Raw genomic sequence first — 20,569 nt, forward strand, 5'->3', positions numbered from 1 at the left:
AAGGTGATAACATCACTAATCAGTAGGTATAAACATAATAATTAAGAAGACAATTTGACACCATGTCTATTCAGAAAAAAACAGTTGTGTGTTATCTCATTATTTGTATGCCATTCCTAACCGTGGACTCTGGAGTGGATTTGCAATACCAGACACTTGATCTCTGCCAGTGAGTGGGTCATAGATCTAACCAGAAAGTTCTAGATTAGCCTTGGATAAGGATCATTGAGGCAGTTAGCATCCTGCCAGGCAGAAGGCCATCATTCCAGGTTATGAAGTACAAGCTGAGCAATATATTTGATAACTTGTTTCTACATCAGGGCTTTGCCGAGCAATCCAGAACTGAAAAATCTAACCACCCAGGAGGAGCCTTACAGCTGAAGTCCATCACCATTTCTCTATGTTCTGCACCCAAAATGTATAGTGTCTTTATCAGTAGTATCTGTGATCTAATTTTAGTGGGCAAGAAATAAAAAACTGACAATGGCCTGTATTGTTTTGTAGTCTGGGGCCTCTCTCATGATGAGCATTCTTATACATGAACACTAGGATCTTTGTTTTATAACTTGTGTTTTATAGAGAAGGATTATCTGCCATGCATTGTGCTTCATTGATCATTGATTTTCCTTTTAAAATAGAGTAATAACATACGGTCTTTCCATAATTTTTTTCTCATATATATATACTCTTATTTTTGGTTACTCAAAGTCTTCTCGTTTGCCCTAATTCCTGCCTTATTCTTATTTAAACTTTTTGGCTTGTACTATCCTTACTGTCTTCTTTCACACCACACATATTCTACTATTTTCTCCCCTTATGTTCTCTTCTCAATCATTCTTTGATATGACCTTTCTAATTCCAACCTTACAGTCTCCAGTTTAATCATTCAAATCTGACAGTTCAAAGTTAGAATTCACTTATAAGAATGAGCATGTGGTTTCATAACAACTAGTTGTTCATGTCTGCACATTTTTTTGTGGGAGTCACTGACTCAGAGTTACTGGAAACTGATTTTCTTTAGGAACTGGAGTCAGCAGCAGATGACTAATGGGTGCCAAGGTGGATGCTGTATTGACTGCTTTTGTGTGTCCACTCAACAAAAGCTAGAGTCATCAGAGAGAAAGGAGCCTTAGTTGAGGCAATGCCTCCATGAAATCCAGCTATAAAGCATCTTCCCAGTTATGGATCAATGGGAGAGGGCCTAGCCCATGGCGGCTGGTGCCATCCTTTGGCTGGTGTTGCTGGGTTCTATAAGAAAGCAGGATGAGAAAGCGAGAAAAAGCAAGCCAGTAAGGAGCCTCCCACCATGGTCTCTGCATCAGCTCCTGCTACTAGGATCCTGTAATGTTTGAGTTCATGTCCTGGCTTCCTTCAGAGATGAACAAAAGTTGAAGTATAAGCCAAGTCAACCCTTTACTCCCTAAACTTGCATTTTTATCACTTATTTTTGCCACAATAGAAACCCCAGCTAATACAGTTATCTAGCATAAAATGGGTTTTGAGACTCCACCACTGCTCATCCATGATCTGGGTCATGTGTTGGCTGAAGTCTGGATCATTTTTAGATTTTCCTGTTGTAACATTTCCTATGCAGTAGCTCCCTTCTTAGAAGGGTCTAAATGTGGTATTGACACTCCTCATTTCTCTATCATTTAATTTCACCTGGCCCTTCACAATTCATTAGGGATCACACCATTCTGATTGTCTGCAGACATTTGTCTTGTTTCAGTCACCACCCCCACAGCCCTCTCTTTCTCTCTCTGTATTTCACTGTCTCCTTGAGATGCTATTGTTTGTGGTGTTTACTTAATTCATGTTCAACATCTCATTTTCTTGTTTTGGTAGTGTGAATCCTGTTATTTCTAATGGGTTTCTCATTATCTGCCCTTTTTTCTCTCTACAAGTCTTAATTATGTGAAGCTAGAGTCATGAGTACTGAATTGAATTTAAATTAAAGGAAATTACTTCTATGGAAACTTGAAACCTTATTGTTACTAATTCCAAAAAGTTGTTATTTTCATTTGGATTTATCATCTAGAATGTTATTATGTACTAGGAAACAGGTGTATTAATTTATCTGATAGTATTAATCATTCCTCATTTACTTCCTTGAAGTTGTGGAATTTTGGAACAAACTTGTTGTCATTGGAAGATTATATGCACTGTCACAATTATCTGATTTTTCACTTTTTTTCCTTTGGAAATGTTGTTTTAAAAAATCAAAATACTCTCAGCTTAAATCTTCTTTGCAACAAGAGAAACCCATTAAACAAAATTTTATTGAATGCATACCTCTCAGCCATTGCCTTTTTCATGGAGCCCATGAAATTGAAATGTTTGTAATTTAGATGCTACTGATGGAGGAGAAAGGTCTTATATTTGTATTTAGCAATTTGAGCCTTAAGGCAACTCTAATTAAGATTAGACAACCATGGACTTCAAACGTTATTTAAGAAATGCAACTGTGGTCCAAGAGGAGCAGTCTTCATCCCTAGCTGACAGGAAAACTTGACAGCATCATTCATATGACAGTGTGGAAACCAAGAAAATACAGGATTTGGGGGACATGGATTCTTCTCTGCAGCTTCAGAAAGCTTCAGAAGCCAGATATCCCTATGGCAGGGTTAGATTCCCTGTCATGAAGCCCTGAGGGGCCCATCATAAAGATGTAAAAATGAAGCCTGGTTTGCAACAGAGACCTCAAGATGTTGGACCTGGACTAACAATACAATGTCTGAAAGGCAGGGCTAGCATACAGGGAACAGAACTAACAGTAGTGAGAGGAACTTCCAACACTAACTGCTGCACCCCAGTGGTGAAACCCTGCATTTTGAAGGCTTTACTCTTCATGTCTAGTCCACCCCCTTAGTAAGATTTCTTAATGCTGACTTCATAAAAATGTCCCAAGAAAAAACGCTGCCCACTCTTGTGGCTTAGCTCCAATCAACTCTGTGAAGAAAGACCCTGAAACCTCAAAGCTCAGCCATATTCTCTTTTCTCCTGAGTTCTGTCTGTATTTATCCACACAATTTGTGTAATTACAGTAGGATAAAAATGGCTGTCCATGCTCTTAACTGCTGAGCCATCATTCCAGTCCTTTTTAGTGGTTTCTCTTAAAGTTTTTTAGATTGGTCTTATAGTTGAACTATTTCATTGCTTTTATTTTCTGCAACATGTGTTACAATGCTTTAAATATTATTTTTTTTGTAGCTGAAGTTTTCCTGGTCCTGCCTGGCCCAGGACCAGGACAAATCTCTCCCACTAGAGTCCCCCAAACACACAGAGACTTATATTACTTATAAACTGTATGGCTGTGGCAGGCTGCGTGCTATCTGTTCTTATATCTTAAATTAAGCCATTTCTATAAATCTATACCTTGACATGTGGCTCGTGGCTCACTGGTGCTTTACATTCTGCTTATCATGGTGGTGGCGGCTGGCAGACTCTTCCTGACTCAGCCTTCCTGTTCCCAGAATTCTCTTTTCTGTTGTCCTGCCTATACTTCCTACCTGGCTACTGGCCAATCAGCATTTTATTTATCAATCAGAGTAACACATTCACAGCATGCCCAGCACTTTTTATTGATGTAATTTTTCTTTGACAATTTTATACATTCATATATTACATGGTTATTGCTCTCACTCATATATTGTCTTTTCTCTCCACCACACAATTCCACTTTCAATATTCATATCTATTGTTCATTTGCTTTATTTTGTGACCACTGAGTTTAATTAGGATGTCTCTTTGATTTTTAGTTTGTAATTATCTGTTTGAGATTAGTGGACTCACTGTTGAATACACAACTAAAGACAAAGACAATATTTCAGTAGCCAGTAATTCATCCTGAACTCCCCTAGTGAAATATTCTCTTCATAGTATTTTACCATACACAGTCTTTAGTCACTTTCTCATGTACCCAACAGTGTGATGTTCTTCCCCATACTCCATTGCTCATGCAGTACCCTGGCTGCCTGCCTTCTCAAGTACATGGTTATTTGGAATTGCTTCTGAACTTTCTTGGATGGCATGTTCAATATTCAGCCTTTAAGGATTGCTTTCAGGACCCTAAACTTTTCCAGCTCATGTGCCTCCCTCTCCCAATTTCTCATTCCCATATAAGCCTACTATTTTGGTCATGCTTTCTCTTTTGTCTTCTCCCTTGACCCTTTCTCTTGTCTCTGTCTCTTGGTTTCCTTTGTATATACTCTCTTTGTATTCCTCTCTTGTTACCCCTACCCCATGACCTTGTTCAGTCTGCTGGCTTGTTTAGTCTACTGGCTTGTTTAGTCAACTACTTTCTCTCCTTGTTCTGGATATTCCAGATGACTCTGGATGTATTTTTCATTAATATACAATAAAAATATTCTCCTCAGTCATTAAAAAACATTGCTTTCATGGACACTGTTCAGGTGGTGCTACAGGGTGCTGTGGAGTAGCTCTGTTCTCCCACACAATGTGCCCAGGCAAGGCTAGAAAGTCGCTAGCCATCACAACTGCTCTATAGAGGTGGGGAATGTTTTTCACAGAGCCTGGGGCAGGACCTTGAATTCATTTTCCTCAGAAAAGGAGGGGAATGGAAAGGCCCATTCTATCTCATCCAAGGTGAGGGTACCCAGTTTGGGTTGATGAAGGCCTGGTCCACTGGGGATTGTGAAAATGTCAGTGATGAGTGGGAGCAGGAGATCCATCTCCTGCTTTTGAGGCCACTAGCAAGCTGAAACAAAAACCCAAATTCTTTGTTCTCTGTGGTGACCACCTCCAACCATTCCAAGAACTCGCTGGCAGAAATTACAGACTAAGGACCTGCAGCAAGTACTAAAGGCTGTTGACCAAGATATTGCATTGGTGCTGGTCAGTCACAACCATGCCTTGGGTAATGTTCCTACTGCCAGACCATGGAGGAGTTCTGCCAGATGTGCAGAGATAACTACTTCAGCTTCTGGTTAGGGGCTTCATGCTCCTGGTGCCCAGTTCCTAGTTCTTCTATGATGCCTTTACATGTCCTGCACTGAACTGCATAAACTGGCTGAATGAAAAATGTCCTTGAGAAATAGAGGACAACACTTATGTGAGGGTCACAATTTAGTTATGACACTCAATATCTAGGCCCTTCCCTACAGATTATTAAACTGTGTTTATCAAAGGGTATTTTCACATTTTGTTACTTTACCATTTAGCTATGAATGCATGTATATATACTGACCTCCCTTGGTTGCCTTTATGCATCTAACTTTCAGTCAAAATTATGTCTCTGTCCATCACTTGTCCTGATGATTTATTAAATAAAACTGCAGAGAAAAAAAGACAACACTTTGGCCTCAACTTGTATTGCTTGCAGTTTCCAAGGAATTAAATCTCCAACCATCCATCTTATATTCAAAATTTGAAAGAAAAATATTTCATCTGTGCAGTGCAAAACAAAACAAAGAAAGCAAGGCAAGGCAAGGCAAGGCAAGGCAAGGCAAGGCAAGGCAAAGCAAGGCAAGGCAAGGCAAGGCAAGGCAAAGCAAAGCAAAGCAAAACAAAAGGAAACAAAACAAAACCACTCTACTTAAAGGACCCTGGACTAAATATATCCTGTAATCCCCATGGGAAACACTTTCGAAGCAGCAAGTGTGTGTCTCCCAGGTCTGATGGAGGGTCCCCATAGACTGAGACTTCCTCTGTTACTGAGCTGAGCAAACCCTACAGCTGTCCCTAGGCCTGATAAACTTTGCTGATTTGCATGTGCCCAGAGCATATCTCCCTTAACTGACAGATTCTTACCTGGCTGCTGAGTGTCCCTGCAGTAGTCAGTGACAGTCAGGACACAGCATGGCCATGAAGGCTCCTGCTCAGGCCCTGGCAATTTGGCTACTCTGGCTCTCAGGTAAGTTACACAGCACAGAAAATTGATTCAGCCCAGAGTAGTCATCACTATCCTTCTAATCAGGTAATTCCCACTATAACATTATTAATTATGTTATTTTTTGTTTGTTTTTCTATTGTCAGGTGCCAGATGTGACATTCAAGTGACACAATCTCCAACCTTTCTGTCAGCATCTCTAGGAGAAAGAGTAACAATCAATTGCCTGGCAAGTCAGGGCATTAGCAATGAGCTAAACTGGTACCAGCAGAAATCAGGACAAGCTCCTAAACTTTTGATTTATTATGCAACTAATTTGCAATCTGGTATCTCATCAAGGTTCAGTGGCCAATATTCTGGGAAAGGTTTTACACTAACCATCAGTAGCGTGGAGCCTGAAGATGTTGCAACTTATTATTGTCTGCAGCATTACAGTGCTCCTCCCACAGTGATACAAGTCATGACCTTAACCACTGAAGGAAGTAGAAGTTGTGCTGCCCCAGCTGCTGCTCCTTGTTTTTTTATGTGCTCAGACTGCTTGCATGTCAAGAAATAGTTTTGCTTGAAAGAGCCCAGATATCTACATAGTAATCCTTCTCTCTGTGGTCCTCTGCCAGCATCTAGTGTGCACCTAACACAATAGAGGCAAAAAAACCCTGCCTAACCATGTGGTCCCTGGATAGGTCTGGGAAGTTCAAGGAGACATTGCTGATATTTTAGTCTGCATGCAACATAACACAGGAGAGGCTCAACCCTTGCCTCATGTGGTTTACCACAGGTGTCTGTGGATGGGAAAATCTTTTCCTTTGATTTCATATTTCAGCAATGATCTTTATTGAGCAACTCTACAGGAAATCAGAGAAAGTAAAGACTAGCAGACAACACCCTTCCAGAAATATTCTGAGGTCATTTCCAGAGATGAACAGATCATGAAACATCCAGTGTAATTAATGGAGTAATCCCTTAGTTGTTTTATCATATGAAGGACTTGTGGAGAGCTGGTGAAAAGTACAAAACTGGACCTGGTTGGAACATCATTTCCCTATCTTGGGGTTTTATCCTTGGCCTTGATAGGATGAGAGCTCAAAGCCTCTTTTGTGTCATGGAGTTCATTGCCTCTACCAGGTGCATACACCATCATAATGTTCTGCCTCAGAATGTCCAAATTTACAAATCCATTGTAGATTGAAATTTTTAAAGTGCTTTTGGTCATGTTTTTGCACATCTGGAGGGCATATTAATATGTATTCCACTTATGCTCCCTTCTACCCATTTGCCCATAGAATGAATCTCAAAAACATGGTTGTTTTTGCTCATTTGCATCATTAAGGATATAATTGTTTGCAAAGTGATTCCTTATTATTGGTGTTAGTATTTTATTATATATTCCTCACAGGAGGCACCAAAATGTGTCCATTAACACATTAAAGAAAACTCATAGGGCAACCAAAATGCATTGTTGACTCATTAAAGAATGAAAATAGAAACTTCCTTTTTGGTGCAATCACATATCAGACATACCAGGGCAATGGAAAGGTATAATTCTCTCACCTGTATCCCACTAATTAGTGGACATCTAACACCTTAAAGACAACAGAATCCATCAACCTAGCATCTGAGCATTTGGTTTGTATGTAAAGGCACTCACCAACAAGCAAAGAATTTGGCCACATTTCAGAATATAACTCAACATCCAAAAATACGCAGAGCATTGCTACATGACAGCAATAATGGAGTGAAAAGAAATAAAAAAAAACTAATAAACAAACTATAGGATTGAGGCAAAGGGGTGAGGGGAAGAGTAGATGAGGGAGGCTTAGAAATATATTTAACCAAAGGAGAAAAATGCCTTGTTCCAGTTATGTTTCTGTTCATATGATAAAAAACTGACTGTCCAAAACCATTTTGGAGGTTTATTGAGGATGCTTGTTCAGATGGGTTTACAGCTCATCATTGAGGGAAGTGGAGGCAGGAACTCATGTAGTAAACTGGAAACAGCAATTAAAGTAGTGACCACATAGGAATGCTGCTTAAGGGCTATCCCTCGTGGATTGCTCAATTATCTTTCTTTTTTTTGGGGGGGGTGGGGGCTATAGAACTAAATAGAGAATTCTCAACAGAGGAAACCCAAATGGCTGAAAGACATTTAAGGAATTGCTCAACATCCCTAATCATCAGGGAAATGCAAGTCAAAACAACTCTGAGATACCACGTTACGCCTATCAGAATGGCTAAGATCAAAAACACTGAAGACACTTTATGCTGGAGAGGATGTGGAACTAGGGGAACTCTCTTCCACTGCTGGTAGGAATGCAAGCTTGAACAACCACTTTGGAAATCAATATGGTGCTTTCTTAGAAAATTGGGAATCAATCTCCCTCAAGATCCAGCTATACCACTCTTGGGCATATACCCAAGAAATGCTCAATCATACCACAAGGGCACTTGCTCAGCTATGTTCATATCAGCATTGTTTGTAATAGCCCAAACCTGGAAACAACCTAGATGCCCTTCAACTGAAGAATGGATAAATAAATTGTGGCACATATCCACAATGGAATACTACTCAGCAGAGTAAAACAATGACATCATGAGGTTTGCAGGCAAATGGATATATCTAGAAAAATTCATCCTGATTGAGGTAACCCAGACTCAGAAAGACAAATATGGTATGTACTCACTCATAGGAGGATACTAGAGGTGGAACAAGGATGACTGGACTGCTACTCACATCACCAGCGAGGCTACCTGGAAATCAGGACCCCAAGAAAGACACGAGGATCACCCAATGACGGAGAAATGGCTGAGATCTACATGAACAACCTGTGGGGCATTTATCCACCACCCCCACAGCTTCCCAGAGTTTTCTTGAGTGCAATCAGCAGGAAATATTAGATAGAAGGATTTATAGCGGAGAATGTTACGGAGATAAACAGATAAAAAATAAAGGATAGCCTCGAGAGGGCCTGGAACCTATTTCAACGGGCCCGACTATCTCTGGCCCAGGGTTTTTATAGAGACGCCAAGGGGGTGGAGCAAAAGACCTCCTCCCCCAGCACAGCCAAGTGCAGACCATCTCAGACACCTGCACTCAGGCCCGTGGTCCTGATCATCCTCTATTCGGACCTGCTGGGTAAAGCCACGAGGAACCCAAGAACGGGCTCCCACAGGTCCCCCCTTCTTAATATATTAAAAAATAACTATTAATGGCTTACAAATTCTTGCCCGGGAGGTTTGAACAAAGTCTCTTGCTTTTGCAGTAGGAGATTTGAACAAGCATTTTACATTTTCAGCTATGGCACATTGGGAGGTTTCTGGTCTCTCAGCTGGCTTCAACAGGTGTCTCTCCTTCATTTGACACTGGCCCCCGAATCAGAACCGCACCTGCCTCGTTAGTGTGCATTGAGGCTGGCATTTCTGAGGGCAACTTTCCTCGGGGCTTATGTTTGCCTTAGCCCGTCAGTGAAAAACAAGATCATGTACAACAACTTTTCCATAGCTCTTTCAGAGAGATTTTCTCCCACTGGTTTTATTCTCATTTTGCTTGTTCGTTCGCCCCCAGATGCAGAGCTTCAGGTATCTGTCTGCGGCTCTGTACCTCTGCTAGCTGCCTTTGGAGGTAGGGTTTTTTTTCTCCCCCCCAAATCTGCCTCTAACTCTAGCAGCTTTGTCAGGTCATGCATTTTCTGGGGAGGATTATGTCCCTTCTCTGTTTCTTCAGAGTCTTTCTCCCAGACAGTTCCCAGTTTGGTCTCAATTTATCCCCTCTACCCCAGAAACAGTTTCCAACACTACAGTGGTGGCTTTCCCTGCTACTGAAGGTGGGGGCTTTTTGTCCATTTCTGTTTTCGAGGTCTGTGTGGTTTGCATACAGACTGAAAAATTTAACAAGGGAGGTTTTTGCCATTTCTAAACTCCCATTAGGACAGGTGCTTTGCCTCATCAGGCCTTCACCTGGCCCAGTCCCCCAGTGGGTTGCTTTTGCTTGTCTGGGTGCTCAAGAACAGAGCTTATGCCGAAGGCAATCACCCCTCAGGGCTATACTCCCTCATCTCAGGGAGTCAGTTGAAACACAGCTTTTTTCAAAGAGGTGCTTTCTCTGACAGAAAAGAAAGCTTTTCTCCTGGATAGTTCTGTTCTGCCCTAGCTGGGCTCTTTCCCCAGACAGCGTTCTGACTCGGCAGCATGACTGCTTCAGACACAGTTCAGCTTTATTGTTTTCTCAGAAAGGTCCTTTCTGATAGGAAGCTTTTTCTCAGATTTCTTTTTGCAGCTGTGGACCTATCAACCCGGGACTTGTAGGAAAGTGGACAACTGTGATGTTCCCACCAGCTTTAGCTTTGTTCATTAGTAATCTTCCCCTGGGTCCTGCACCTTCCTGCCTCAGCTCTGTGCTCCAGGAAGTTTAACACTGCAGGAACCCTAGTATCCCCGAAATGCACTCCAACTCAGAGTCGCTGGCCATTCGCCTCTGGGTTTTTGCTCAGAAGCGAGGATACAATGCTAACAGTTTCAGTGAATCTTTGCATAGGACAATTAGGAGCACCTTTTCATTCTGAAACGCTCACTCAGAACCTTTGCTGCCTCAGCTCTGCTGTAACTGAAAAGCTTGGTTTTTCTGCTTTTCTCAGGCAAAGTTTCCTGCCCTTTGGGGCTCTCTATAGCTCTTCACCCTTACTCTCCCCAAGTGTTTCCCTCAGGGTACTCTGACCCACTGTCTTTTACTAGCTTGAAGAGACAGAGCTTAGAAGGGGTTTTTAGAAACTCGTTCCTGCCTCCTGCATTGCAGGGAGGATTGTAAAAGCTTGAAAGAGAACTTAGGTTTTGCTGTCTTAAGAGGTTTGCTGTTTTCCCTTAGAGCTAATCACAGGTGGTCCCCATACTAATATCTTCAGGTGAGTCTATTTTTTGTCCTTCAGAGAGTTCTGAAAGGCTTTAGTTTTTAAGTTTGAGAGCTTTTGAGAAAGATTAAGGCTTTTTAGAGAGCCCCCCCCCCCCAAATTTTCCAAGAAAAGCTTTAGAGTTTAAGAGAAAGATTCCCCCCCCAGGAGAAAGACCAACTTTTCCCAAAACTTCCCAACTTTAAACTTTGACTTCTTACACCCCCATTTTTGCCTCAGGGAGAAATTACTTTCTCCTGCCGCTTGGACTTAGCATTTCAGCTGTCCTCCGGTCAAAAGCTTCCATAGGAAACTTTTTCTTCCCCATAAGCTCAAAGAGCTTTTTTACTACCTGTAAAGCCCAAAGAAAGATTTTTTTCCCCAGTTTGCTTTCAAAGCCCCCAAAGTTAGAAAATTGAAGAGTTTTTCTGTCTAGTTGCCTTACTTATTTTTTCCTACACAATCTTACACTTCTAAGTTTTTCCTAAACTATATTACTACCCTATACCTTATTTTTCACAGATAGAATTTGAGAAAGGGATAGAAGATAGAAATTTTTGACAGAAGAGAATTTCGCTGCAGCATCGGACATCCTTCCAGTCCGCTTTCCTTTTCTCTCGAGGATAAAACCCCTGCCTTCCAAAAATATATATAAAAAATATATTTTTTTCATAACACTGGCATGCCTTTCCACTGGCAGAGTTGACTAAGCACTTTCACCAAAAACTCTGTAATAAAACTATTTTCCTTTATCTTTAGTCCCTATTACTTTGTCTTTAGTCCCTGTTTATTTGTCTTTAGTCCCCCCCTTTTTTGTTCCCCCTTTTTTTTTCTTTTTTCTTTAGTCCCTGTTCAGGCGACATTCTGTGGGGCGTTTACCCACCACCCCCACAGCTTCCCAGAGTTTCCTTGAGTGCGATCAGCAGGAAATATTAGAAAGAAGGATTTATAGTGGAGAATGTTAAGGAGATAAACAGATAGAAAATAAAGGATAGCCTCGAGAGGGCCTGGAACCTATTCCAATGGGCCCCGACTTTCTCTGGCCCAGAGTTTTTATAGAGACGCCAAGGGGGTGGAGCAAAAGACCTCCTCCCCCAGCACAGCCAAGTGCAGACCATCTCAGACACCTGCACTCAGGCCCGTGGTCCTGATCATCCTCTATTCGGACCTGCTGGGTAAAGCCACGAGGAACCCAAGAACGGGCTCCCACAACAACCTGGACATGAGTGGGAGTAATGAAGGGCGAGGGTCGAGGGAAAGACAGCTTAGGGGAGCAGGAGATCCCAGCTGGATCAATAACAGAGAGGGAGAACAAGGAATAGGAGACCATGGTAAATAAAGACCACATGAGAAAGGGAAGAATCAATTATCTTTCTTATACATTCAAGGGCCATCTGACCAGAGCTGGCACCACTGCCAGTGCACAGGGCTCTCCCACATCAATTACCAATCATAAAAATGTTTCACATATGTTCTCTTGCCCATATGTTGTCTTCAATTAAATCTCAATCATTTGATTTTACCAATAAAGACTCAGGAGCCAGATGCTTGGGTGAAAACCTGATAGTTGACAGAAGCAGAGAAAGCACCCAGCTGCTTTTTCTTCTGCTGCCATCCCATAAAGAACTTTCTCCTATGTCAGTTCAAACAAAATTCCTCCCACTGACAGGGTGTTCCTCCTATCTACTTCCTGTGCATCTCCCCTCTCTCTATATATTTATATGTATATTCTGACTCTCTCTTACATGTTATGTTTTTTTATTTTGTCAACTGGTTGCTTGCTTCTCTTCCTAATTGATTTTATATAATCCTGTTTACAATTTTCAGCTGTAAGCTTTTGGACTAAATGCGTGTGCTAGGGCTGAACCACACCACAAATAGAAGCAGGTTTTTCCAGTAAATAATGCAATCTTGGAATTCACAGTGTGATCAAGTATTCTGCAACATGGATAGGTAAATCTGATGGAATCAAGTCCATTGTCCAGGCTCTTTTCTCCCAGATAAGCCCAGCTTGTTTTAAGTTGATGATTAACCAGCATATGACTATACCATTTAATACATGGATGCAAAATCCTAAAGTATAAAGATAGAGGAAAGACATGTATAGCTAGAGTTTCCCTGTGTCTCAGCCTGCCTATGGTCAGAACAAATCTGTCACACCTTCCAGATCTGCAGCTGCTTGGACCCAAGTAAACACACAGAAGCTTATATTATTTACAAACTGTATGGTTATTTGCTCAAGCTTATTACTGACTAGCTCTTACACTTAAATTAACCCATAATTCTTATTTATGTTTAGCCAGTTGATTTGGTATGTTTTCCTGGTTCTGCCTTCACATCTTGCTTCTCATGGGGGCAACTGGCAGTGTCTCCTGACGCAGCCCTCCTGTTACTAGAATTCTCCTCTCTCTTTGTCCAGCCTATACTTTCTGCCTGGCTACTGGCCAGTCCGCACTTTATTTATTAACCAATCAGAGCAACACATTCATAGCAAACAGAGATCCACAGCAGACATGTGTTATTAACAGATTGGAAGAGTCAATACTATTAAAATTTATGTACTATCCAACATTATTTACAAATTCACTGCAATTTCTTTCAAAATAATAATACTATTTACAAGACTTGTTAAAACAAGCTAAAATCATACATAATTACAAAACACTCTAAATGTTCAAAGTAATTTTGAGTATAAATAACATACCAGGAGACCTGATTTACCGTACATGTAAACATAATGCAAAGGTGTAGTAAGTCAATATTGTACTGACATAAAACAAACACATAGACTAATGGAGTAGATTAGACAGGCTAGAAGTATTCTGTCACATGATTTTGTTTAAGTTAAGACCCTAAGACCTCACTGTTGGAGAATGGGCAATCTTTTAAAAATGAATTAAATTTAAATATTTATTATCTTTTAGATTTTGAGCATATGTCTCTCTGTGTGTGGGAACACAGGTGTGAAAGTACCCACAGATGCCAGAAGAGGGCACTGAATCCATTGTAGCTGTTGTTACTGGTAGATGTGAGCCACCAAAATGTGGGCTCTGCAAAACAAAAACAGGTGTCTTCTGGAAAAGCATCAAGCACTTTTAACCACTGAGCCATCTCTCCAGCTCATATGCATTCACTTATGAATTATATTAACTTATTGTGTGTTTGAAGGGTACACATGCCCCAGCACATATATGGGTATCAGAGGACTCCTCTTTCTAGCTGAGCCCATTCTCTCCTTTCACTTAGTTCCAGGTATCAAACTCAGATCTTCAAACTTGGCAAAAGCGTTCAAGTTACTGGAAACTTATCTTTCAGGAACTGGGGTCATGGACAGATGGCTAATGGGTGCCAAGATTGATGCAGTACTGACTGGTTTTGTGTGTCAACTTGACACAAGATAGAGTCATCAGAGAGAAAGGAGCCTTAGTTGTGTGAATGCCTATATGAGATCCAGCTACAAAGCATTTTCTCAATTAGTGACCAATGGGAGAGGGCCCAGCCATAGTGGGTGGTGCCATCTTTGGGTTGATGGTCCTGGGTTCTATTAGAAAGTAGGATGAGCAATCCAGGAAAAGCAAGCCAGTAAGCAGCTTCCTTCCATGACCTCTGCATCAGCTCCTGCCTCCAGGATCCTGCGCTATTTGAGTTTGTGTCCTGACTTCCTTCAATGATGAGTAACAATGTTGAAGTATAAGCCAAATGAAACCTTGCTCCCTAAACATTTTTTTGGTCATTTTTTTTGCAGCAATAGAAACACTAAGATAGGTGCTTGGCATAAAATTGGCTGTGAGACACCACCACTGCTCATCCATGATCTGTCAGTGTGTGAAATGGCAGCTAGTGTTCCAGTATGGTTCTGTGGATTTACATATGTGACTGAGAGAGAAGACAGAAGAACCAGAATTTGTGTTCTGGTCATAAATCTGCCACGGATAGAAGACTATGGTACATGTTAATTCTGGAGCATGCTTTATAATTTGTAAATCTCTGTATTTTCTTCTTTTGAATGAACTACTTTTTAGAATATGAACTAAAGCTTTGAGCATAATCAGTAGGAAATAAAGAATAAGAACAAATAATTTCTAAATATTTTCTATGTCTGAATATTAAATAACATTTTTCTCTTATTATACTTTTAATATCCAGGGCTAATATCATGATAACCCAGATTGTGCTCACTCTGCCCTGGAGAAGCTGTTTCCATATCTGTGTATCAAGTCAGTCATGATCTTATACAGATTAATGGAAACAGTTTAGATTGGTACATGCTGAATCCATTCCAGTCTCCCTAGCTCTATAGAGTTTCCTACCAGTTTCTTGGCATCACAGACCACTTCCATGACAGCAAGTTAATGACCAGTTTCATACTGCAAATCAGCTGAGTGAGCCTGAGTTACTTGGAAGTGTACAGTCGGATGCATACTATGTCTGTTTCTACCACTGTGATATGAACTTCAACAAAAATCTTGCCTTAGATGGCTCAGGTACCTAATGTGTTTTTAGTTTGGCTAACAGTACAGCAGGGTGTCCAAGTATGTGCAGGAGGATTGGACTGAAACGTCCAGGGAGTAGGTTAAACTTGAGACTGGTAGACAAGAACAGATGTGGCTATTCCTTAGGAACCACCTGCCAATACCTACATTCTTTCATTATGTAAGAAGCAGCAACCTGATGAGGGATCAAGGGCCTTCAAATCAGCTGAGCATGAAGAGAGAAAAGCTGACTTTATGTCTGTTCGAACCCTCTCTACCTGTGTAAGCTGACTTTATGTCTGTTCGAACCCTCTCTACCTGTATAAATACAGTGACAAATGTGTACAGTGAGAGCAAGTGGGGACCAAGTATTCAAACACTTGAACTTCTGGAGCACATTCTCATTCAAACCACTGCAGTTCCTAAGAACAATAAAAATCACCCTCACTCTTTTGGGGCTCTTCAGTATATCTCTGGCCAATGTCTTGAAGAGAAGTATCCCAAACTTGGCTCAGGAATTTTTTATTTTTTATTTTGGCAATCTACAGCTTCTGGGATGAGCATAATGTCCAGTGTAGGCTAAATATACTGAAACCCTTTTATATTAGTAAAGATACATATGTAAATTATCAAATAATAGATTATTTTATGGCTTTTTTTTTTTGTTTTTTTGAGACAGAGTTTCTCTGTGTAGTTTTGGTGCCTGTCCTGGACCTCACTCTGTAGACCAGGTTGTCCTCGAACTCACAGAGATCCCCCTGGTTCTGCCTCCCAAGTGCTGTTATTAGAGAAGTTTGCCATCACTGCCAAGGCATTTTATGGCTTTTTAAATAATCTGATTAATGATAAGTTTCCCTTCCCTAACTCCCTCAATAGCCTCATCCTCCCATGCATCTCCACACTTCACACTGCCTGTCTATTATTTCTTTTCCCCTTTCATGTCATCTGTGCACTCTCTCCCCGACTTCCCCACCACAATGGTTTCTCAGATTCTTCAGTACTTCAAATTAATCACACCACTCTAAAGATTACCTTACACGATATGATCTTTCCAGCTGTATCTATTTTCCTAGAAATTTTATAATTTTCCATTCCTTTGTATCTAAATAAAGAAATTGATTTTTAACAATAAAGAAAATGAAGTTATCGTGATTGCAGGAAACTGAATGCAAATGAAGATAATCATATTACTTGAATTAAGTGAATACTAGAATGGAAACCTTCACATTGTTGCTCTACTTCGAGTTTACCATTTTTATATAGATACATATCATCACGTGTGCATATGACACAAATTAGACATCAAACTTTCTATATGAACAAGTTTTTAGGTTTTGGGTGTGGTATTATGGTTTCAGAGTAAACTGAGATGAAGAACTAAGGTCTAAGTTATTTATTATACTAGTTATTCATGCTGCAGACAGACAAACCAAGGGAAATAGCATGGTGGAGTATTGCAGGGAGAATTTAGTTCCCAGCACCAGAGACAAACAGCATGGCAGGGCCTCTGCAGGGAGTCCCACCTGAGAGAAGTGGGACTTGTTTCTAAAGACTGGGGGAGGTTTATAGCAAAAGCCTGCAGCCAACCTCTGATTCCCAGGGAAAGAAGAGAGTGCCTATCAGCATGTGCCTGGTGTCAATACTTTAAGACCAGAATCATTTTTTTTTATCCCATTTCCCTGGTGAGAGCTCCCATCTTCTACATCCCTATAGAACACCTGTCAATATCCATGTGTGTTTAGAGCGCTGCTCTAAAGCTGCTACTGGATTCAAACATCAAATGTTTGTAGAAAAGAGACTAATGGGAATGGGGAGAAAAGGTTATATGGAGGAGACATAGTACGAAATAAGCTCAATGATAATATGTGCATGAATGAAAATTTATCAAGTTATCTATAAATTTTGTTTTGTCCCTGTTAACAAATATCACACTACCTTCTCTCAAGGAGCTATGTAGTTCTGAACATCATATATTTTCCCCTAGGGAGATCCATCCAGGCAAGTCTAAGAGCAAAGCTCAGCTTTAGACTTGACTTAACCGTCTATGGCTCCTCAGTTTCAATATTAAGATTGAGGCATTCAGCCTTGATTCTGAGACTTCTGATATTCGGATAGTTGATAGAATCAGCAAACAGGACCAAGGAGAATACAGAAGGAGGGACTCCTCCTTAATGGGACATTGTATTTTTGCCCTTCCCGGACTGCCCACTGTAAAATCTTCTGCAGAGGTCTCCATGGAGTCCCTGCTATCTCCTCTTAGAGGAGAAGAAAAGTAAAATTGCCCTTTTCTCTTTCTATCTCTTTCCTTAGCCTCCATTTACTCATTGGCTTTTCTTATTATTATCTGAAGTTCCTTTCTTCCTTTTGCCACATAGCTGCTAGCTGACCTCCCTGAAAACTTGAAGGGCTTGGCTTCCTCTCCACCTTTTTTCCATTTATCTCTTGTCAGCTATTGAAATACACAATTTACTTACTGTTGATGGAGTCTCCAATTCTTTTTTTTTTTTTTTTTTTTTTTTTTTTTTTTTTTTTTTTTGGTTTTTTGAGACAGGGTTTCTCTGTGCAGCTTTGCGCCTTTCCTGGGACTCACTTGGTAGTCCAGGCTGGCCTCGAACTCACAGAGATCCGCCTGCCTCTGCCTCCCAAGTGCTGGGATTAAAGGCGTGTGCCACCACCGCCCGGCGGAGTCTCCAATTCTAACAAGACTTCTTTCCAATATGTTTTAAAATTATTTTATTAACAAGACTTTGAATACAAAGGAAAGACTGCAGATTTCACTAGTTCACAATACTGGATATTCTACAGTTTCTATTTCTGATTTCTTGTAGCACACATAAATTCTCTAGTAGAGTGCTTTCACCACTACGTAAATCATTCAACGACATCACTTGTTTTTCAATATTTTAAGTGGTCTTTGACATTGGAGTCTCTGTGGGCATATGTGTGGTCTGACCTCGGGCATCTGGGGACACAGGACTTGTGTTCAGTTGCTGAGATGAGCAACTTGCAGCTGTGCCCTGCCCTAACTGGTTCCCAGTGATTTGCATGCACTCACTGCACAGCCTTGAGGACTTCTTCATATACCAGTCACACCCTGTACAGTTGTCACTGCAGTCAGGACTCAGCATGGACATGAGGGCCCCTGCTCAGCTCCTTGGGCTCCTGCTGCTCTGGTTACCAGGTAAAAAAATGACTATAGTGAGAATTTCACTGTTACACTGTAATTATTATTGACTGGCATTTGGGGAAGGTCCTCTCTTATCAGCTTAACTATGTGGCTATTTATTATGTCTCCATTCCTAGGTGCCCGATGTGACATCCAGATGACCCAGTCCCCATCCTCTTTGTCTGCATCTCTGGGAGACAGAGTCACTCTCACTTGCCGGGCCAGTCAGGGCATTAGCAATTATTTAAACTGGTACCAGCACAAACCAGGAAAATCTCCTAAGCTCCTAATCTATGGTGCATCCAACAGGGAAGAAGGGATCCCATCGAAGTTCAGTGGTAGTGGATCTGGAACAGATTTTTCCCTCACCATTGACAGCCTGGAGTCTGAAGACATTGCAACTTATTACTGTCAACAAGATTATAATACCCCTCCCACAGTGATACAAGTCATAACATAAACCTCCATGGAAGCAGAAGTGAGAGGCTGGGCTGCCTCAGCTGCTCCTCATGACTCACTCACTGAAACTGTTTCTGAGATGTCACAGGGTTTTTACAAAATCTCACTGAGAGACATTTGATTTTCCAGAGGAGGCTAAACAGTCCTCTCTGTATTTTATCTTCCTCCCCCTTCATTTCCAGCCACACAGAGCACCAATGCCTTTTCTGCCTTAGCACAGGACACAGTCATTTCCTTTGAGGATTCTGAGTTGTATCACCATCTGGAGCTCCTACAGAAGAGTAAAAGCTTCTGTGGACATTTCAACCACTCCTCATTTAGATTCAATGAATTTGCTTTTAAGCACCAGCATTTAAGTGGCAGGAAAATATTATTGAGAGAAACTAGAGTAAAAAAGAATTCTTGTTTTTCTCACAAAAGCTAGAGCACTTGTGTCAGAAAAGGAGAAGTTACCTAACCGTGATCTTCTGTTGTGACTTAAAATTTCAGCCCTAAGTGTTGATACTCTCAGCTATCTGTGGCAATTCACATAGGATTCTTCTGGCTCATATGCCCATTCACTTCCTGTATGAAACAAAATAGAACCTCCCTCCTCTGACTTTCAATCACACTGTGCATAATGCAATGTAGATTAGTTGACATGAAATTATAGAGAGTAAAGGGCTGTTTTGAACCTGCCTCCAAAAGTGGTATTATTGAAGAATTTATATCCCATAGCAAAGGTTTAGAAACAAAACAAAACGCCAGCCCAATAATGATGATCTATCTTCAATTCTGATTTTTTTTAAAATTGTGAGTGGGTAAGATCTATTTCCTGTCCTTTAATGATGTCTCATTCATATATGTGTCTGTTTGTGCATGTAGAGTACCCACAGACTTAATTACTATGATTTTGAACAAAATAGAACAAGTCACAAGATATAATCCCACATTTCTGGACTTCATATTTTCTGTTTTATTGTCTTTGTATTTTCTGCATAAATTGTGGACTGAGTTAATCAACTTTAGAAACTCCTTCATGAGTATTAGTTTCATTACATTGAGTTTATGTGCAAATTGGAGAATAGATACATTTAAAAGTGGTTTAATGGAGCTGGAGAGAATGGCCAGTGATTAAGAGTACCTGATGCTCTTGAAAAGGACTGGGTTTGATTCTCAGCACTCATATGGTGACACACAGCTATCTTTGACTTCAGTTCCAGGGGATAGAACACCTCTTCTGGCCTCTAGGAGCATCAGACAGGCAAACAATGTTCTTATAAACATGCAAGAAAAACATTCAGGCATGTGAAAATATTTTTTTAAAAGTGGTTCATGTTATGACACAGATAAAGTCTATATTAACTTGTATGCCTGTTAACATACAGGAGCTATTCCACTACCCTTTGTGTATGTATAGATTTTATTGTACTTACTTCTAAATATTTATTTTGAGACTCCTTATTTATAAATTGTATACTAATCTTATCAGCAAATATTTTATCTCATGTCCTTCATTGCTCATTTACCAATAGGATTGATGTATCTGTGCTATATTTTATATACAAGTGGTGAGAGTGACATTTTGATCTTTTCTTTAATCTGAGATAAAAATGCTCAATGTTCTTTCTCTCATTATTTAAGATATTTGCCTGACCTTTATAGACAATACATGACAGTAAGGTATTTTTTGTGAGTATGTCTTGTTTTCTTAGAAGTTTATCATAAATATTGATTGACTCCAATAGAAATGATTTTGCAGACA

The 20,569-nt window shown here is 40.5% G+C and overlaps 1 pseudogene and 1 gene segment (V, D, J or C); both read left to right on the forward strand.

Moving 5' to 3' along the window:
• Positions 1 to 1,491: 1,491 nt before the first annotated feature.
• On the forward strand, positions 1,492 to 5,050 carry LOC114686289 (annotated as a pseudogene).
• Positions 5,051 to 5,773: 723 nt separating this feature from the next.
• Positions 5,774 to 20,569, forward strand: part of LOC114686284 — a 53,479-nt gene continuing 38,683 nt past the window's right edge. Inside the window, 1 exon segment of the V gene segment in view lies at positions 5,774 to 5,872. Within this exon segment, the coding sequence occupies positions 5,818 to 5,872 (55 nt within the window).

The sequence above is a fragment of the Peromyscus leucopus genome, chromosome 3 (genome assembly GCF_004664715.2).
Source record: "Peromyscus leucopus breed LL Stock chromosome 3, UCI_PerLeu_2.1, whole genome shotgun sequence".
Taxonomy (NCBI): domain Eukaryota; kingdom Metazoa; phylum Chordata; class Mammalia; order Rodentia; family Cricetidae; genus Peromyscus; species Peromyscus leucopus.